Source organism: Grus americana, chromosome 5 (assembly GCF_028858705.1).
Source record: "Grus americana isolate bGruAme1 chromosome 5, bGruAme1.mat, whole genome shotgun sequence".
NCBI classification, from domain to species: domain Eukaryota; kingdom Metazoa; phylum Chordata; class Aves; order Gruiformes; family Gruidae; genus Grus; species Grus americana.
Window position 1 is genome coordinate 22,086,459 of NC_072856.1, and position 19,790 is coordinate 22,106,248.

The 19,790-nt window shown below is 48.5% G+C and overlaps 1 protein-coding gene across 1 annotated transcript; it reads left to right on the forward strand.

The window, feature by feature from the left end:
• The first annotated feature begins 2,243 nt into the window (after positions 1-2,243).
• Positions 2,244-4,911, forward strand: FJX1 (four-jointed box kinase 1). Its single transcript, XM_054827389.1, has one exon. The coding sequence runs from the start codon at positions 2,564-2,566 to the stop codon at positions 3,842-3,844; it is 1,281 nt and encodes a 426-aa protein (XP_054683364.1). The 5' UTR covers positions 2,244-2,563; the 3' UTR covers positions 3,845-4,911.
• Positions 4,912-19,790: the final 14,879 nt, after the last annotated feature.

Here is a 19,790-nt window from a genome sequence, read left to right on the forward strand (position 1 = left end):
GTAAAAATATTCAGCCTACTGTTGCATAAAAGCCTCCTGCTTAATGTAATGATACTGTTCTTATTGGTCACTGTGAATTGTAGCAATCATTAGCTCCAAATCACACACCTGGTGTTCACTGTGCAGCTCTTGTGGCTTCCAAGGGTGAAAGTGTTAGGCATCATCTGGTAATAAGGCTTCAGAGTTGGAATAGCACGAAACCTGAATTCACGGGTATCGAGAGGAATGATTACAGCTTGTATTGCACTTGAGGGAAGCCAGGATGGTGATTGTTTCTTATTATTTCAGCAAGTCCCTATGGGTATGAGGGACCCAACAGTACCAATGCCCCCAGTAACCACAGTCACAATTAGATGCAAGGTCTTGTTAGAAAAGGCATCAGCCACAATTTTTGACACGTGCTGGCTATCCCTTCTGTCCCTGGCACTCCTGTTTCTTAAGACACACCTCCACCCGGGACTGAGCCCTTCACCTCCAAAGCGCTTCCTACAAGTCGGTCTCCTCAGCCTGGGCCCTGCTGGGGTTGGGGGGGAAAAGGGGCGGCGGGGCCATGCTGCCCTCCCGGTCCTGCCGGTGCCGGCGGCGGCTGCAGCTCGGCGCCGTGGCCGGTGGGAGGAGCTGGTGCGACACGGCCGCTCGGCTCCCCGGAGGAGCGGGAGGAAGCGCCGGCTTTGCCTCTCTCCCGCTCTGCCTGGGCTCGGGGACAGCCGGGGCCGCCCTCCGCCGTGGGACCACGGGAGAAACGCTGCCGTCCGCAAACTCTGCGGTGCCGCGGGACGCGCTGGAGGCAAGGTGGAATCAGGCACTGGCGTCTTACAGCCGGAGCTTCTCTGGGAAGCCTGCGGAGTCCCGGTTTAAAGGGGAATTTGATGCAAAAGGGAATTCAGCTTCTGGGGTTTTGGGAGTTGGTTGGTTTGTTTTGGGTGGTTTTGGGTTTTTAGGTGGATTAGGAAAGTTTGAATGTTTTTAACAAAATCGTAGAAAAGAGCAAATTGCCTTTTTCCTATACTAAAAGAAAATAAATTGCATTCCATCCAACCTGGAAGACTGGTGTGGTTGGAAAACTACGAGTTGTTGTGATATCTCAAAGGAGCAGAAAGAGTTAAGGAGTGAGAAAGAAAAAGGGATTTTTTCTTTTGTGATGTTTAAGATTCTGTATGTGGTGCTTTTGCTTCACTGATCCCACTCCAATAACTACTTTGGAGGATAGCCACGGCACTGATTGAAGAAGGGAGAGGTGTTTAATCTAACTCTGCTTACAAACATGTTTTTCCCGAGAGGTCTCCAATAAAACACAGAAAGAGCAGAGCTAAGCTTCCTTGCCTTGGGAAGGCAGGAAATCGGAAATGGGGGGAGGGAAAAATAGCTGCTCTTCTAATCTTCCAGTATACACGCTAACGACCTCAAAGGGACAAAACTTGAAGAGGGCTGGCTGTCGTTCCCGCGGGCAGAAATCGCCGCAGGGCGGGACTGTGCCCTGCCGCCGGCTCTGCAGGCTTGAAAGGTCCTCTCGGGGCGTTTAAAACGCCAGGAAAAGCTGGTCCGCACCGCACACGCCGTGACATACCCGATGGGTGAGCACGCCACACAGACTGCTCTTTGAGGACGCGAACGGCGTTCCCCTCTCTGCAGACGGGCTCCGCACCGGCTGTCCCCTGCCGCCGCCGAAGCGGGAGGAGGCGGAGGTGATGCTCCGTGGAGTCTCACGGCCGCGCCTCGCCCACGGTCAGCGGCAGCCCGGCCTGGCATGGAGCCTCGGCATCACGCCGCGGTGTCCCGGCTCGGTCCCGGGCGTTACGTTCCTCGGGCAGGCAGCTGTGCGCGTCCGTATACGTATCCATACGTCCACATGCTATATGTGCACAGCGTGGCGCGTATTTCGGGCGATCTCTTTGTGCAACCACCTGCCGGCTCCCGGCCCCCGCTCCCGGCCCCCCAGCACCATGCCGGCGTGGGTGGGAGGCGGCGCGGCCGCGTCCGGAGCCTCCGCGGGAGCCCATGAACCGGCGCGGGGGACGGCCCCACAGGCGTGCGCACCGCCTCCTCCCTCCCTCCCCCTCCCTCGGTGTGCAAGCTCCTTTGTGCTGCCGGCAGCGGGAAGGAGGAAGCGGCGGAGCCGAGCGCTCCCGTCATAGCGCGCTCCCTTCCCGCGGGCGACCGGCGCCACCCCCGCGCTGCCACCCACTCTTCCGCCTTCCCCTCGGGGCGCCCCGCCGCGAACAGCCCTGCCGCCACCGCCGCGGGGAGCATCGCCGCTTTAAGCTGAAGGCCACGCCGGGAGACGGGGCGTGTGCGTGTCCGTCCCGTCCCCCCCCCCCCCCTCCGCCCCGGCTCCCCCACGTGGTGCGGTGCCCGTGCCTCCTGGCCGCTGGCGGAGCTGGGCGCACACAGCGCGGGGCTGCTGCCGGGGCTCGCGGGATTCGCCTGCTCCCGCTGCCGCTGCCCGGGCGGCTGGTCCGGCCCGGCCCGGCCCGCGGCCATGCGCCAGCGCCACGCCGAGCGGCCGAACGGCGAGGCTGCATCGCCGCCACGTCCCGCGGCAGCGGCGTGAAGCGGCAGGAGGATGAAGCTGGCGAGGCGGGCCGCGCCGGGGCCCCTGCCTGTGCTGGGGCTGTTGCTGCTGGGCGCCCTGCCGGGTCTCTGGACGGTGCTGCTGCGTCGGGAGGCGGCGGCGGAGCAGGAGCCAGAGCCACGCTCGCCCGCGGGGCCGTCCCCGGGGCGGTGGGGCTGGCGGCGCTCCCCGGCGGCGCGGGGCGAGCCCGGCGGCGGTGGGCAGAAAACTTTCCGGGCGCTGCTGGCGGTGCCGTCGGCGGGCCGGGAGGAGCGGGGCGGCGAAGGGCGGTTCGCTGTGCCTGGCTCGTCGACGCCGGCCGACGCCGCCTCTCCGGTGGAACGGGGCATCTTCTGGAGCCGTGAGCTGGAGGAGCAGGTGCCGCCGGGCTTCGCGGCGGAGGAGGCGGCGGCGTGGCTGTCCGCTGCCCGCGCCGCCCGCGTGGCCTCGCTGGAGCAGGGCGGCTGCGGGCGCAGCTCCAACCGGCTGGCACGGCTGTCGGACGGGAGCCGCGCCTGCGTCCGCTACGGCATCAACCCGGAGCAGATCCAGGGCGAGGCGCTCTCCTACCACCTGGCCGGGGTGCTGGGCATGCAGGAGCGGCTGCCGCCCATGGCCCTCGCCCTGGTGGAGGCCCGCGGGCGGCAGTGGGAGCCGGTGCGGGAGGAGCTGCGCGGCTCGCACTGGGCCGAGGGCGCCGTGGTCAGCCTGACTCGCTGGGTGGACAACCTCACCGCCGTGGTGGCCCCCGCGCCCTGGGGCGCCGAGGCGGGCGCCGGCCGGCGGCTGCAGCCGCTGTCGGCGGGGGAGCTGGGCGGCCTGCCGCCGTCGCAGCTGGTGGAGCTGGTGCAGTGGAGCGACCTGATCCTCTTCGACTACCTGACGGCCAACTTCGACCGCTTGGTCAGCAACCTCTTCAGCCTGCAGTGGGACCCGCGGGTGATGCGCCGCGCCACCAGCAACCTGCTCCGTGCCCCTGACGGCGGACTCGTCTTCATGGACAATGAGGCGGGGCTGGTGCACGGCTACCGCCTCCTCGCCATGTGGGACCCCTACAACGAGCCGCTGCTCCGTTCCGTCTGCGTTTTCCGCGAGGGCACGGCGCGGCGCGTCGCCGAACTGCACCGCCGCCGCAGCGCCGCCGCCGAGCTGCGCCGCCGCTACCGGGCGCGGGAGCCGCTCTGGGCGCGCCTCGGCTTCCTCTCGGAGCGGCAGGCCGAGCTGCTGCAGGCCCGCGTCGACTTCGTGCACCGCCACATCGCCCACTGCCGCGCACAGGCCGCCGTGCTCTGACGGCCCCTGGGCGGGCGGAGGGTGGTGGCGGGAGCCGGCTGCCCGCATCGCTCCGGTTTTTCTCCGCTCCGAGGGAGCGGGATTTACTTGCCCCAGCGGCCGCCGAAGGCTGGGGCGGACCCTGCCCGCCACCTCGCTGCTCGGTGCCCCGTCGCTGCCGCGACTGCCGGGTCTGACCCTGCCGGGGAAGGGGTGGGGGAACAGGGACGGGGCGGCCGCCGGGAGCAGCCGCTCGGGTGCGGGTGATAAGGGGCTGCCTGTCTGCCGGGGCTGTCGAGACAAGCAATTAATTCGCGTTTGTCAAGATCTCTGAAGATACAGAGCGCGATCGATATAATTATAGCCGAGTTCCACTCGGGGGCTCTGATCCCACAGCTTGAAAAAACGAGAGGATTCAGCATCTTGAGTGCTTTCCTTAACTCTCTTGGTGCACTCGCTCTCGTAAGAGACCCTGTAGGAAAGCTGTCGTATTGTCTGGATTGGGGTCGACTACCTTTTCCTTCCAAAGAAGACAGGCGGAAACATTTTTATATATATTCTTCCTTTTCCAACAGCATATTTAAGTATGAATGTTGATATTCATAGGCCAAGAACCGATTGCACAATAGGGGAGCCGCTAACTAGCAATTGCCCTATTTATGAAGCTTGTTTCTTACCGATTTTCTTTAACGAGAGTGAACCTTTCCACTGATTGTTAAAACTTGTCGATGAGAAGTGTATAAGAAGCCCATATTCCGTTAGCTCTTAGTCTTTGTCGTGGATGCATCTGGTTAAACTGGTTTGATTCTTAAGCATTTTTTTGTAATCATCACCGTCATTGTTTCATCTGACCAGTAAAGTAACTAACGGGTGACACAAGAGGATCTCCCAGGTTTTAAAAATATTGCTATGTGCTAAGACTTTGACCTAATAGTTAAAGTGGAGGAAAAACTGTTTCATGCACTTTACTTTGACTTTTTAACTTTTTATAAAAGAAGACCTTTTTATTTTACAAAGTCTGCCTTTTATGTACGTTGTATATGTTCATAAGCTTTTCTGTAACATACTAAAACTGGTATTTCAGTAAAGCGTGTTAATGTTTTGCCTTCTTTGTCCTGAATATTTGCCTGAGCACCTCCTCTGTCTTCCCTGATGGGCAACAGAGAGCACTTCTTTCCAGCTTCTCACTCCACTGAACTGACCAAACTTTTTGTCCTTCCCTCTGAGGCAAGAAGGGGTAGAGTTAAGCTTTCAAACATGCCCTTCCTTTTTCCTCTATTTTCTAGCTGTTGTGTCACCAAAAGGGCAAAAACTGTTCGAGTGGCTAAAATAATGTGACTATTGCATACTTTAGCTGAATAGACTTTTGTCTGTTTTTTAAAGCCTTAAATGAACTGCCTTGACTAGCACTGAGATAACAGAAGCAGTTATTCAGCAAACTGATACAGATGGTGTGGGCTTAACTGCTGTCAGCCTCTTCAGGTGCTGGGGCTGGGTACCAGCCTCTTAATATAGGTCATGTCGAGTGTTACTGTACCAGAAACATCCCCGGAGATGGTGGTTGCTTTCAGTTGCTGTTTATACTGGTTCTCAGTCCTCTCTTCCCATTTTGGTCATCTTTCCAATAGGGGTTGAGGCAGAACTGAAAAACAAGAAAGTTTTTCAATCTTCCTAAAATAGTTGCTGGGTTTCTTTCCTACAAAAGTTCTGTTCTAGGTAGGGTGAAGCAGTAGCAGTTGTACAAAATAAAATCTCTTCATCTCGTTTGCTTTTTTACATGTACCGGTATTCATAGACGAGGCCGTTGTATGGCTCAAAATACAGCCAGAATAAGGACAAAGGACCAACTAATCCTCTTTAAACTCCAAATGCTAGTATATATCCTGCTATAATCAAACAGGAGCATAATCTCTTCTACATCTGGACTGGCACCTCTCGATGAAGGCAGCAACATGCTCTGTGGCTACTACGCAAGTAGGTGCTCTAACCTTCCTCTGAACTCGGAGGGCTATGCATTCATACCTGTTGGCAGGAGGTCTTTAGTCTGTTAATATTCATTTATTTAGATTAAACTTCACATAAAGACGATTTTCTTTGGCCATTACAGTGGTTTGCTTTTTTTTTTTTAATAGGACAAGACAACAGTTTTACAAACAATGGTCAATTAGTTAGCTATATTAGATATTGCAACTGTGTGTGTAAATATTTTATTTTAAAACGTACCAGCAGCCTAGCAGACTAGCTTTCATTTAACTGCTTAACTGACAAGGCTCTCTATTGAACTTGTATTTATAGTTCACTGCATTTATCTCTCTGAACAATGCACAGAATCCCATGTGACTTTCCTTTGTCATTTACATGATAATACACAATTTAACTGTGTAATTCTTAATTCTTCAGCTTCTCTTTGTAACTCGAATGCAGTAGCTCTGTCGCATTCACCTAATGAAAATACATTTAAATAATAAACCACTGGCATAAATTTTAAACCACTGTGAAGGGCAAACTGCTGTGCCTCAAACTAAGGTTTCATTTCTGTTTACGTATTTCTGTAAGTAAGGCACAACTGTGGTTTTGACGGCTAATGGGAAATAAATCTCCTTTGCAGTTTCTTTAGAGCCAGAGTCTAGATAATTACACCTTTTGAGAAGAAACATGGTTTTATATTTGGTGACTGGTAACTACCTCAAGTTATATATAGGTTACGTTTTCAAAAATGGCATAGTTGTAGGTTGGTGTGAAACTAGAGATGCTGTGCTGGAGAAGCTGTGCCGGGCTGGGAAATGTATTTATTCAAAGAGGATGGAGTAAACTAGCTTGGATGGAGATACTTCACTTAGTTGCTGTGTTTTATTCTTCTGGTGCAGATCATCTGCTTCTGTGCCAGAGAAAGCTTTGAATTACCATCACATTAAGGAAAAATCACTTTCTTCCATGTGGTTTGGGTTTTTTTAAGGCAAACAGTGCTTTGTAAATTAGTGGTCTGGTACTCTTTTTTCATGCCATTTTAGCTGTATATGCTGTCTGATGTTTGACTATCTTCCTGCAGAACCAAGGGGTGAAAATCTGTAAAACTTTTGATAGTACAATTTCAGCTGTACTCGTCTAACTCTGCTTTCTTCCAGGGGAGTTTCCTTTGAGTTACAGTAATCAGACAGGCAAGGAAGACCATTGCTTATTTGAGAACAAGAAGACGTCAGGAGCTGGAAGTTGTGAACAGAAGGCTCTGGCTGTGGATTGCCAGCAGCTCAGCAGCGCTACACCTGAGGCTCAAGGAATCAGCTCGGCAACTTGTATCAGAACGGGGCTGTAGGGCTTTAGGCATCACTCAGCAGAACACTTAAGGATGCATTTAACTTCCCATCACTTTTCACAGGCTTTCAGTGAAGTATGTGCTTGCAGGTTGGCTGCACGGGTGTCTCCTCAGATGTGGGCTGTTGAACGGATCTGAAAATGGTCTTGAAAAGGTTGGGTGGGGTTGGCAGTCTGCTGTCTGTCCCAGATGCGAGACAGAAGGTCTGGGTTTCAGCTCTGGTGACTCATGTGTGTAACTGATAACACTAGCTTCAGGAAAAAAAAAAGACCAGGAAAAAAATATCTAGAGGATGTTGTAATTTGAATGCACTTCATTCGGTCCCATATTTCTGTATGTTGCCCTGATTAAATTCAGAATGCCTCCCCCAGATTTTTTCTTTCATTGGAATCTAAGGAGGTGTGTAGAGTAGGGGGTTGTTGCTACTCCCAGCTTGAGTTCATAGTCACTTGGATGTTACCCCCAAACCTTACTAGTGTGAAGGGAGGACCAAATTAATGGTTTCTGAGAACTGCCTAAGGGGGGGGTATCAAAATTGCTTGCAGCGGCTACTGCACCCCCAGGGAGCACTGGACAGCAGAGCCTGGGTGAATTCAGTGAGGTTCCCACTTAGTGAAAAAAGCAAGACTGGCACTCGCAGCACAAACCTCCTTTGCTTTTGTTTGCTTGCATCTGAAATAATTTCCAATCTAGATTTATTTTCATTGTGGGTTTCCCTTTGAGAATTTCCCTCACTGCTTGGGAAGCTCTTCCCAGACACAGAGTCCCCTCTCACACAGAAGCAGCTGCCCTGGGGACGGAGCTGACCTGACTGCTGGCGCCACGCTGCACTGCCCGACTGAGGCCATGTCAGCCCATTCAAAGATTCGGGAAATAAGTCAGGGCTAGTGGAAGACAGTGAAAATATAGTTACACTTTGACTTACTGGGCGTACAGCATGCTTTTAACATCACCAGCATAGTTTTTGTGGTTTGCTTTCCCTTTGAAGTCCGGTGCTTTTTTTTTAATGGTAATAATACTTAGAATTTTCTCACTGACATTACTAGGTGGTCCAGGACTAGCTTGGATATGAGCACATATTAAGACTTAATCCCATTTTGCATGTTATTCCTACTTTGCAACCACAGCATAAAATTTAATCACTCCTTCAGAGATGCACTCCCTGGGTTGAAGACAGTGATGCTCCCACGAGAATAGGCTGGGCTGCACAGTAAGCAGTGCCTGCCAGGCACCCACACAGCTGTGACTTTCAGTGACCTAGAAAACATTTTACCTTGCCATCTCGGGTGCTAATGTAGCTCTCCCCACTGAAGTAATGCGCACTCATCTGAGCAGAATTTATTTCCCAACATAATAGTCTCGCGTCCACACCAGATCAACGGTGTTTTAACAAACATTATCAGTCCCGCCCTCAGGGACCGTTTAACTCGGTGTACTTTGCGTATGGGGCAGGAACGAGGTGTTTTACCTCTAACATCGTTAAGCCCCTCTAGTGCTGTGGCTTTCCATTGCTGTCTCCGGGTGGAGGCACAGGATGAGCTTACAGGAAAGAAGCATGCATACAGGCCTGCGTGAATCGGTTCCGCTGCTGTGTGCAGGTGTGAAAGGAGCTGTGCAGACAAAGGAAGGAGAGTAATTCCATCTGAAAGCAAGCCAGCACTGCACTCAAGAAAAAGAGCTCTAGCTGGATTATTGGAGGATGAACAACAGTAATAGGACGACAAAGAGGATCTGGCACTGCAATCGGACTGGCTGTTTTACAGTGATCCTGCTATTCAACCACTTCTTATGGGGTTTGGCTTGTAGGTTTTTGTGCATGTGGCACTTGGACCGTTTCTGCAAGGAAACAAACCCAGGGTAAGACTGCCAAATGCAGCTACTGCTGATGCAGGGAAAATTGAGCAGACATCCTGAAGACCCAGACCCTTTCAGTTCCTATGCCAGGGAGGAAAATGCAGGTAGGGGTATTCCAGGTGGGATAGAAGCAGAATGCAAGCTAGTGAAGAGTAAGTTACAGCATATTGTAATGCAATTAATACAGGCAGATTTAAATTGCACTGTTACATGTACTGCCAAGATATCATCATGCTTGTCTACTCTCTGTCACCCAGGCTTTTTTAAGTGTCACACAGTGTCAAGCCAGTCCTCGGTGTCAAGACAGCAGGTGTTTTCCAAGAAGTAGTCAAAGGCATGAAAGTTCAAAAAAATAAATAGATTTTGAGGCACTTGAAAGTAGGCAAATTACACCCCAGCTATGTCTGCAGCAATGGATGCGTTCAATGAATTTGCATGTGCCGCCTTGCAAAATATAGAAAGAAACAGGAACAGATGGGGAAAGCACTCCAGAAAAGGACAAAGAAACAGTTGAATCCTTGCAGATGCTGGGGATGGCGAGCGGCAAACATCCTTTGAAGAAATTACACGGGTGCAGAGGCAGCGTGTCCCCCACAGCCCCTTTATCCACTTTCTGTGACAGGTTTCCTGCAACAACCTCTGAAATGGGTCTTTTTGAGGCAACCCGTGTCACAGAACAAGGAGAAAAATATGTGTACCAGGGGGTCTTCAGACCTGCCCTTCCTCTCTGTAGACCACTGACAATTGGTGATCTTGAAAGCACAGGTTCATTTTCAAAACCTGTTTTTGTTACCTGATATATTTCATATTATGTATGTTCAATATTTATTACTGCCCTCAATACTTAATTCAACCCATTCAATATTATTTAGCAAAACTCATGAAATGTTGAAAATGTTTTTACTTTCCTCATTCTGAGTTGTGAGCAGTTCATGAAAAACCTCCTTTTCAGTGCCATAAAAGCCACATATATAATTTAATATCCAAGTATGCAACAGCCCAGGGTTTCCCAAACTGTATGGACTAGGGGATGCTGTCAGCCTTGAGGCATCCTCAGAGCTTATACCTGCAGCTATGCAATGGTGAGGATTCACGGAGGTTTGGGGTTGGTGTGGTTTTGGGTGAGGACCGAGGCTGGGAGGCCCCCCCTTGCTGCTGCCACTCACTGATTTTCACATTCCCCAAAACACCTGCAGGAGATAAAATTATTGTTTGTCTGTATGGACTGAGTTGATTTTCCTCTTTTTAACTGAAACGTAGCTGAAGGGCTTTGTTGCCAAAGATATCTCACAGAAAGCAAAATGCAGCTGTTAAAGTGTCTGTGTTTGTACCCCACACCACCCCCACCTGCCACCCCTCAACTACCCCTCCCTTAAACTCCCTCTTCTGCCTTCTGCCCTTATAGCTGGGATCTTAAAAAATGCCTTGCAGTGAGGACAGGCAGGCATTTACCTAAGTGATACTAATATACCAATGCAACCCAGTAATGAGGTAAGGAACGAACATGTTTGATATCAGTATCTCCAACCCCAGACAAAAGAAGAGGGGTATATTTCTGCATATCATATGTTTCAGTCAGAGGAGTCATCATTTTTTAATGCGCCTGTCTTACCAATTTCCTTTTTGTGTTGTGCTGTGAGGGAAAGGGCATTAATAAACTATGGTTTAAAGCTGCTGTTGTGATTTTTTTTTTTTTTATCCATACATGATTTCTTGTAGACTACCTAGGAGTCTGCTTGCAGTATTTATTTGTTTAAGTGACTGCAGTTAGTCAATTTGCTTTAGTTTAGCTGGGTCACCTTCATTATCCCCAAAGTTTTCAATGCCCTTTAGTATGTTCAAGCTAAGGAAAAGTAATCGCTTCCTTTGTTTTGTTAAAAGAGATGTCGAAGAGGTTTTTTTTTTTTTATTTTTTAACACTGCAGTGCAAAATCAGGTGGCAAACATTATGGACGAACCTGGATGCAAGGATCTGGAGGATATTAATTGTATTATTTCCTTTCACACCAGCTACCCAGCAAGGCAGCTGCTCAGTGGAGATACTCCTGGTTTGATAGTGTGCTGGTTTTGGCTGGGATAGAGTTACTTTTCTTCACAGTAGCTAGTATGGGGCTGTGTTTTGGATTTGTGCTGAAAACAGCGTTGATAACACAGGGATGTTTTAGTTACTGCTGAGCAGTGCTTACACAGAGCCAAGGCCTTTTCTGCTTCTCATACTCAGTGAGTAGGCTGGGGGTGCACAAGAAGTTGGGAGGGGACACAGCTGGGACAGCTGACCCCAAATGACCAAAGGGATATTCCATACTATATGATGTCATGCTCAGCATATAAAGCTGGGGGAAGAAGAAGGAAGGGGAGGATGTTCGGAGTGATGGCATTTGTGTCCCCAAGTAACCATTACACATGATGGATCCCTGCTTTCCTGGAGATGGCTGAACACCTGCCTGCCCATGGGAAGTGGTGAATTAATTCCCTGTCTTGCTTTGCTTGTGTGTTCTGCTTTACCTGTTACTCTACCCACGAGTTTTCCCACTTTTGCTCTTCCAATTCTCTTCCCCCATCCCACCATTGGGGAGTGGCTGCATGGTGCTTAGCTGCCAGCTGGGGTAAAACCACAACAGATAGCCATCAGAGATCAAAACCAAGCCCTCTGTTTGCAATTACTTAAATGCAAGTAACAGGGTAAATTATTTTCTGATTTACTGCCCTGCAGGGGTAAGAGCATGAATTTGCCTGCAATTTGGCTGTGAAAGCTGGTAATGAGTATATCCGCAATGAGTATTATTTTTATTTAAGATATGGCTTTGTCCCACTTTTAGAAATGATGAGGGGGAGTGACAGTGATGCTTCTTCCTCCTTTCTTTGCCAATTGAGCCAGCATACTGCCGGGAGCCCAGCTAACCAGAGCCTGCTGTGACAGTCAGGATGACAGGAGCTTTTATGAGCTCCTCTGTCTAGGAATATTTTAGGTTGTGCCAAAAATGAGGCAGTCATCTTCTGGCTCATAAAAACAATTACCTGTGTAGAAATTTATCAAAAGTAGCAGCAAAGAAGAGAAAAAAAAAGTTCAAACTGAGAAAGTCATACTGAGTCCAGCTACATTGCTTTCAAGGCTCATTAAAGTGGTTAACACATAGCATTGAGTCATTCCCTTCTCAGCAACGTGGCACAGTGTAGAGGGGGACAGAAATAGCCTGGGGATGAGCACAATGCATTGTATAGGATGCTGTTCAGTGACAGAGTCTGAGGCTCCCAAAATCGCAAATGACAGATCCCAGTGCAGTCATTTATCCCTCCATTCAAGCCAGCAGAGAGGAGCTGCTAACCAAGCTCTTCGGGTGCCTGTCAGCTGTAGAACAAAGGACCACAACCGATGACTGACAGTTTTCTTACCACTTTGTCATTTATTATGGAGCTGATGAAATGTCTGACTTTCTGAAGATGAGTGGTTGGAGCTGATACAGACCAGTTAAATGGATGCTTCTGGGTTAAGTCTCCTGGTTTTCTTTAAGAAGAAAACCAAATCATTTCCTTTCCTTATGTTTCTATTAGTTCTTCAGATTATTAAAACTAAATTAGAAATGTAATTTACTTGTCAGTGAATAGTCTAGATAATTATCGTACTTGTATTTTGCTTCTCCTAGTCAAGACACATAAATAAGGCACTTTTTGTCAATAATGAGTCTCCAGGCAATTTCATTTTCTAGACCTCTCCCACACAATCAGGACACTGCAGTAACTGTACTGTAGACTCTACGATTGGTATTCCTTGAAATTAAGCTATTACCATAAAAATCATTAAATTATTTCCTCATACATTTTGTAAAAGAGAATATTTAGGATTGTTTCCTTGTGAATCTTAACAAACCAGGCTACAATTTCTTTCCTCTTTCAAACTGCCAGGTTTAGTTCCTTTACATCAAAGGGAGAGCAGACAACTGCTTCATGTGGCAACAACTATTTCCTATAAAACAGCATGTCAATCCCATCTGTCTTAACAGTGCTTTTGGTGACATCAGGAAAGCTGTTTCTGATCAAAGAGGCATAGGACAGGTAGGCTACATACTGAACAACGGATCTAAGGCTTGATTGCTTCATGGTGATGTACCGATGTATTGAGAAGGTATGGGCAGTTTGGGTTAGTACATAGATCATGGATGCATATGCAGTGCAGCAATTGATATGAATCAGGACACTGGTGAGCGTGAGTGTTAGAGAGGCTTTGTTTGGCCCTAGGAGAAGAAAACCCTCAGGATCAGCCCCAGCGCAACCATCTCCCTTCCTCGTCCTTCGCCTCCCAGACCCTTCGGTTGAAAATAGATGTTTAAGCCACGGAGCAACCCAAAGCATGTTCAGACAGGATCAAAACAGGTGGCCTGGGAAGCTGCAAGATCTGCGCTAACCCCATTGATGTAAGTGTAATCTGGTGTCGGCAAAGTGGCAGCTGGCGCAGGGGAAGGAGCCGGGCTGCTCCAGGAGCAGTCACCCTGTCTGCCACGAGCACCATGCCACGGCTCTGCACTCTGGCTGGCCCCAGGCACAACTGTGGCGCCACACGTGCCATACCGCCAGCTGTGCTTGGGGCCAGGAGCCAGGACAAGCACAGCTCTCATCTGGCACAAGTAGGAAACCCAACACGTGATTTCTAGCAGGTACTTAGTGGCAAAAAAAGGATGTTTCTGTCTATTTGCTAATGAAAGGTATTGCCTTGCTCCTGACTTGGTGCTTCTCCCTGCCAGGATCATCCTCAGTGCTTTGGCAGCTAAATCTGCTCTTGAAACACAGGGTTTGACCTTGGAGCTGGGGAATAAAAGCAGAAGGATCCGTCAGGAAGCAGGGAGAGGCATCCCGCAAGCCAAGGCTGCAGCTGAGTGCCGCTCAACCAAGGTTTGCGGTCCCTGCTGGTGGAAAGGCTGAAACGTGGGGGTGGGACGGCCGCTTCCGCAAGAGACTCAGCAGAGTCTGGCCAGCAGGAAGGAAAACGCCCCAGTGAACTCGTCTGTTATGATGACACTTACAGTGCTTAAATCCTTATTTACGACACCCTGACGCACTTGAGTGCCTTGCCACGGGCTATGTGGAAACGAGCAAATGCCACATCTGGAAAGGGAACTTGAGCATGTTGACCCCTCTCCCTGCTCAAACCGCTCAACTCCTTTTCTTTACCATCTAGACAGTTTTTGCTCCTGTCCACGCTCTGCTGCAAGTTCTCAGACACCACTGATATTCAGACATGCTGGTACATGTTACACCATACACAGACAAGTCTGCCTGCCCTGAGGGGCATGCTGCTACTCTGGGCTGGGAGAAACTACCCATACTTACACATAGTGCCCCAGAAACACCAGCTAGGGTGATAAGGAACACATGGAATGCTATTTTATGATGAAATGCAAATAAGTGTTTTCTTCATTGTAATTTTTCAATCTGCTGTCAATTTAATGATCTCCATCCATTTCTTTCAATTCCAGCAACTATTGTTCACAGTCTTCAAGAGAATTTCTTCTCAGAAAGAAAACTGTACTCACTGAACAACTTTAAAAATTATCCTGCCTGATACGAATTACTCACAAAGCTCGTTAACATTTCAGTTCTCAGTTTGCATAATAGCTGAAAAATATAGGTGTGCTAGATGGAGCCTTTAGTGCATTAGAAATGACAGAATTTTGACTTCTAACATTTCAGATATGCATACATCTTCCTGAAATTGTTGGGAAAGGGCAAATATAAGAAAAGCATTTACAGCATCTCTGTACAACTGCCAAGGAGCTGAGATATAGCATGTGTAGATAATAAATAATAATATTCATGCTTAATGATAATAACATGGACAATTCAGAGATAGCAGTCCAATAAATACTGTGGTAATATTGATGAAGTTACAGAAGCATTTTGGACTTTTGCAGAGCATTTCATGATGGATTCAAGACACTTTACAAAGATGAATTAGTTATGCATCACAGTGGTCTTGTAGCAAGTCTCTTATTGCCCTCGTGTTACAGAGAGGAAAACAGGAATGGAGAAGCCAAGGGCATGTTGCATGGTGCTGGCAGAGCCAGAGCACCTAACTTAGCAGGGAAGCAAGGCCAGTGACGTGTGAGCTCTAGCAAATATTGCATTGAAGGTGGAGGTAAGCTGAGGCGAAGCCACCAAGACTTGGGCACAGGTTTTCTTCTGCAAGTTTTGCTGTGTGGGCAGCAGCGCGCTCTCGCTTCAGAGGTGCTCTTGATGTTGTGGGCTGGCGGGAGCCTTCACCATCTGCTGTGGGCAGGAGGGGCCCTTGTTTGTGGCCCCTCAGGGGACCTATTTCCCCCGAGCTGGCAGCTGGTGGTTCAGGGTGTCCATGCTGCTGCCAGGAGCTGGCAGAAAGCTTGCTCCTGCTGCTTGGCTTCCCCTGCACCTCTGCCTGGTGCCATGTTGCTGCCTTTGCAGGAGCAGCACGGCCATGTTGCAGAGCTCATCTTGTTTCCCAACAACATCAGGCAGGCTTCACATTAAAGAAAAGGTATCACAGTCCTGGGATTATAGTTACAAGCCTCAGGGTCATAATTGCAAGTAAAAGAAAGCTGTGACGTGGTTATAGCATGTATTTAATGTGGCACCTTTGTCGGTCTCATATTTCTCCCAGAGTCCTTGTGCGACACGTGCCTCAAAGGGCAGCACTGTGGATTTAATGGAATAATCCGACTGCAGGCACTCCTCAGTATCCAGATGAGTTATTTATCTTTTCCCCCATATTTACACTAGATCTTTCTGTTCTTAACGAGCCCAAACATGGTGGCATCAATAGCTCACATGCCTACATCTATTGTATCTGTTCTGGGATCCACACCCTGGGGAGATGGCTTAATACACAACCTTAAAATATGCTGAAAATCTATAGGGTTTTACCCAACAGTGCTGTATTAACTGTACATATTTTCTGTTGAGACTATGGTCTTCGCGCCTTTGCTAGCAATTAGCTAAAGCGTCTTTGGATACATTATTAACAAGAGACCAGGAAGAAGCTGTGTGCTGGTGAAGCCTTTTGGGCCAAGCTCCTGCTCCTTAGGTACCGTTGACTCAGGAGCGTCAGGCTTGCAGCGTACAGGTACGAGTTTGCATGGTGGTCACTCTGATGTGACGCACCAACCCCTCTGGGGTTGTCTCCGGACCTGCTTGTAGCAAGCAGCACCCACTACCACCCACTGACTTGCCTGACTCTGCACTTGAATTCCTTTTGCCTTAGCAGGAGCACACGCAGCCTCACAGCACGCCTGGTTCAAAGCCATTCCTGGAAGAACAGAGCTTTAAAATTGAAATTTGAAACTGCTTGGTTGGAGGAGTCAGTGCAGCACTATATATTAGCATAGGTATGTGCGCTTACTATGGGCACAGTAATGACTTAGAAAGATTTGGGATTTCAGTGCTATTTTTTTTGTGTGGATAGACTCACAACTAGGAAATCATTTTTCCACTGCCTTGCTGTTGATGTAGGAATTTGCACTTTTAAAAGTGTGGATCATAATGATTGTAAAATTAAATGATACAAGAAATATATAGTTTTATGCATTTTACTCACTCTGTGATTGTGTAAATAAAACTCTAAGGACACAGCAGAAGAAAATCAGGCCATTTTATTCTGGTGACTACCTAATTTAATTACTGTTCAACCCAACTTCAAAATAACTGGGTTTGAAAAAAAAAGAAAATAAATATACCTTTATTAAAACAGAAAAGTAATGAATCATTATATGTAGGTGAGGCTTCTGTAGATCATCAGATATCAAACCCAAAGTAATCACAAATGCCACCTAATATTAGCAACAATTCCAAGGGCTCAGAACACAGGAAGGACTTTCTTTTGATTTAAACCACTGCAGCTTGAAAACTGATTTTCTAGCTTTCTGCCAGCAGAAGTCAGATCAGAATCAGGTTAAGCATGCGATTAGTCCAACATGTAAACGTTTGATCTTTCTTGGGGTTTGGTGTTGGTTTGTTGTTGTGGGGTTGTTTGGGTTTGTTTTGTTTTGGTTTTTTTTTGGGGGGGGTTGGGTTTAGTTTTTTCCATTATTTCTTTTTGAGAATGACTTGTTTGCATGTTTGTCTGTTGATGGCTCTATTAGTTTGCGTTAGACTTTGAGTAGTGTCAGCTGAAGTAAGTCTGGCATTCATATGCTCCTCACAGAGCCTCAAGTTTTGCTCTATCAACACTTTTCTTAAGTGCATTGCATTAAGGATTCTGTATGACAGGTTTGCACCTGGAGGCAAAGCCTGTTCCCTTCCCCCCCCCCCCTTCCCTGAAACCCAGAGTCTTTTTACATCAAGTATTTAATTTTCCTTTGTTCAGGATAAAATAATATGTAAAGTATGTGTTGCCATGGATGCAAAACTGAGAGCCTATTGATCCTCTCCTTATCCAGGTAGATTTTAAGCAGGATATTTAACATCAGAGGGCACTACAGCATGGATGGCAAGACAGACACAGATTGGGACAGGGAGAAACAACTTTAAAATTGAAGTTCCCATAGCTGGAAAATGTGTTGTTGAAATAAAGCTAATCTTCTGCCCCCTGGGAGGTTGCTGGACTTGTTCTCCATGTGCTCGGCAGCATTCCTCTTTCAGCACTGTTTTCTCCCTCCTCTCCTCCATGTGCTTCCCGCCATGCAAATAGCACAGATCATTCCTATTTCCCACCCAAACCCACTTAGATCTGAGCTATGGCCCAGATAAGTAATTTTTTGCGTATGTCGCAGATTAAAGAGCAATGGCATTTAAATACCACGGGTGTGTGGTGGACGAATGTCTGAGAGTGGTGCAAGGAGGATGCCTGACTGCTGAATGACCTGGCACGGTTAAGCTGCTCATCCATCTAGGGCAAGCAGGTAGGGTGAGAGGAACACACAGCTGCTCATGGCTCAGGGACTTCTGGAGATGATACCTCTGCCTCTGTGTTTTCCTCTTGCAGCAGATGAGGCCGTGCATCTGGTTTTAATGAACTGCAGACGGGGTAGTGTTGAGCCACAGACGAGAGGCAATCATCTGACAAGAGCCCTGTTGTGCCAGAGAGGGACAGAGGGGCTGTGGTATAAATAAATACATTTCAAAAGTTGTTTACAATGTTCCCCTAACTTAATTTCAACCTTATTTCTTATACCTATTGTATTGGCCATGGCTTCACATCCTTTCCTCTCAGCGGCAGCGTACTTATATGAGAACATCAATTTGCCATTGTAAGTGCAATGGACTGTGCCTTCCACAGAACTTCACTAAAACTGTTTGATATAATTTTGTCTAAAGAGTGTAGCGTTGCCTCCATAGATTTGCACCAAAAATGGCTCATTTTGCTTCAGATTATCTTTTCCATACAGGATTGCATTATTATGGCCTGCACTTGCTCCTCGCTGCCGAAAGCACACACTTTAATCCAGCTTGCTTCATGAGTTAAATGCCTTTTTAGGGTTTGGGGTTTTTTTGTTTTGTTTTGGGTTGGGTTTTTTTTTGTTTGTTTGTTTTTTGTGAGGTGAGCTCTGCGTACTTGTGGGCAGGGCACCACCAGACAGCGGTGGCTTCTGCGTAGTGGAGGGGGCCAGAGGAGCCTGGAATCAGATGAGCGTGAAGCTGAAATTAGCTTCTCGTTCAGGCAGCTTGATGTCTCTGTTAGTGGAGCTGGGAAAGGTGAGGGCATCTGCAGAAGCAGCGGGGACCATCGCTTCCCTTGTTTCCAACAATCACCCTGTCCTTTGTCATTCATAAGAGCTACTGCAGCAGAAAGGCACTTTCTTTTTTTCTAACTGAAACGGGCTTTAATAAAGCTATTGTATTTGATCACTGGCTAAGGAAACAATAATTTAGCATAATAGGAAAAGATCATTAATGTTCAATGAACCTAACACTCTGCTCCAGTTTTTGCTGCCCTAGAGAGATGGAGTAAACTCTACTTCCTTAATTGAAGACTAAATAGAGTACATTTCATTTTTCATTTCCAGCACTTTTTCCAATAGGCTTGTGATGTTTGCTAATGCATGCTGAAAGGGGTGGACTGCCAGGCAGCAGAGGAAAAATTGGGTGGGAGGGTTTAGAGCACATAAAAACCCATTTACTGTTCATCAGATGGCTCTCTAGGGCCTTTGACTTCTTTCTTGACAAGCCTCATTTCAAAAGCCCTCAAGGAGATGTGGTGGTCCATTATATTACAAAATAGAGAGGAGCAGAGAACAACCCTCATGTTGCCTGTCCCACAGCCATCTCTCCATGGGGCACCTATGGCACGGAGCTGCACTGCTGATTTGTCTACCAAGGGATTCCTTGGGGCATAGAGGGGTTTTCTGAGCTGCAGGTGAGTGGCTTTCCTCCTGCCAGGGTCAGATGGAAGAGTAAGGGCTAAAATTGTTGTCCAGATAGCATTTTGACTGCAACTGCAATTTTGTATGAAAACAGGCTGATAAATGCTCACAGGTGTAAGGTTCGCACTACTGCAGCTCTGGATTCAAATGACACAGCCTGCTCCCATGAAAGTGCAGCCGGTATACTTTGCACTGGAGGGAGCTCGGGGCAGCATCCATCTCCACTGATGGCTTCAAACACTTCAGTGCCATCATTCGCAGTCACCCGTACTCACCTCCCCTACCAGAGCCACAGCACAGTTCCCGTCCTGAGCACTCCCCTCACGTGGGTGGGAAGGTGCCTCTGCGTCCTTGTCAGTATTTTTGGGTGCAAGGTTGGCTCTGGCTGCCAGAGGTGGTGTGGCAGTCTGGCCACATTCACCTGTGCAAGGCAAGGAGGTGAAACACACGGCAGCCCGGGGCCACGAACACTGCT

What these genes read in the sequence shown, in the direction of transcription:
- FJX1 (XM_054827389.1), top strand. Translation starts at nt 2,564, where the DNA reads ATGAAGCTGGCGAGGCGGGCCGCGCCGGGGCCCCTGCCTGTGCTGGGG.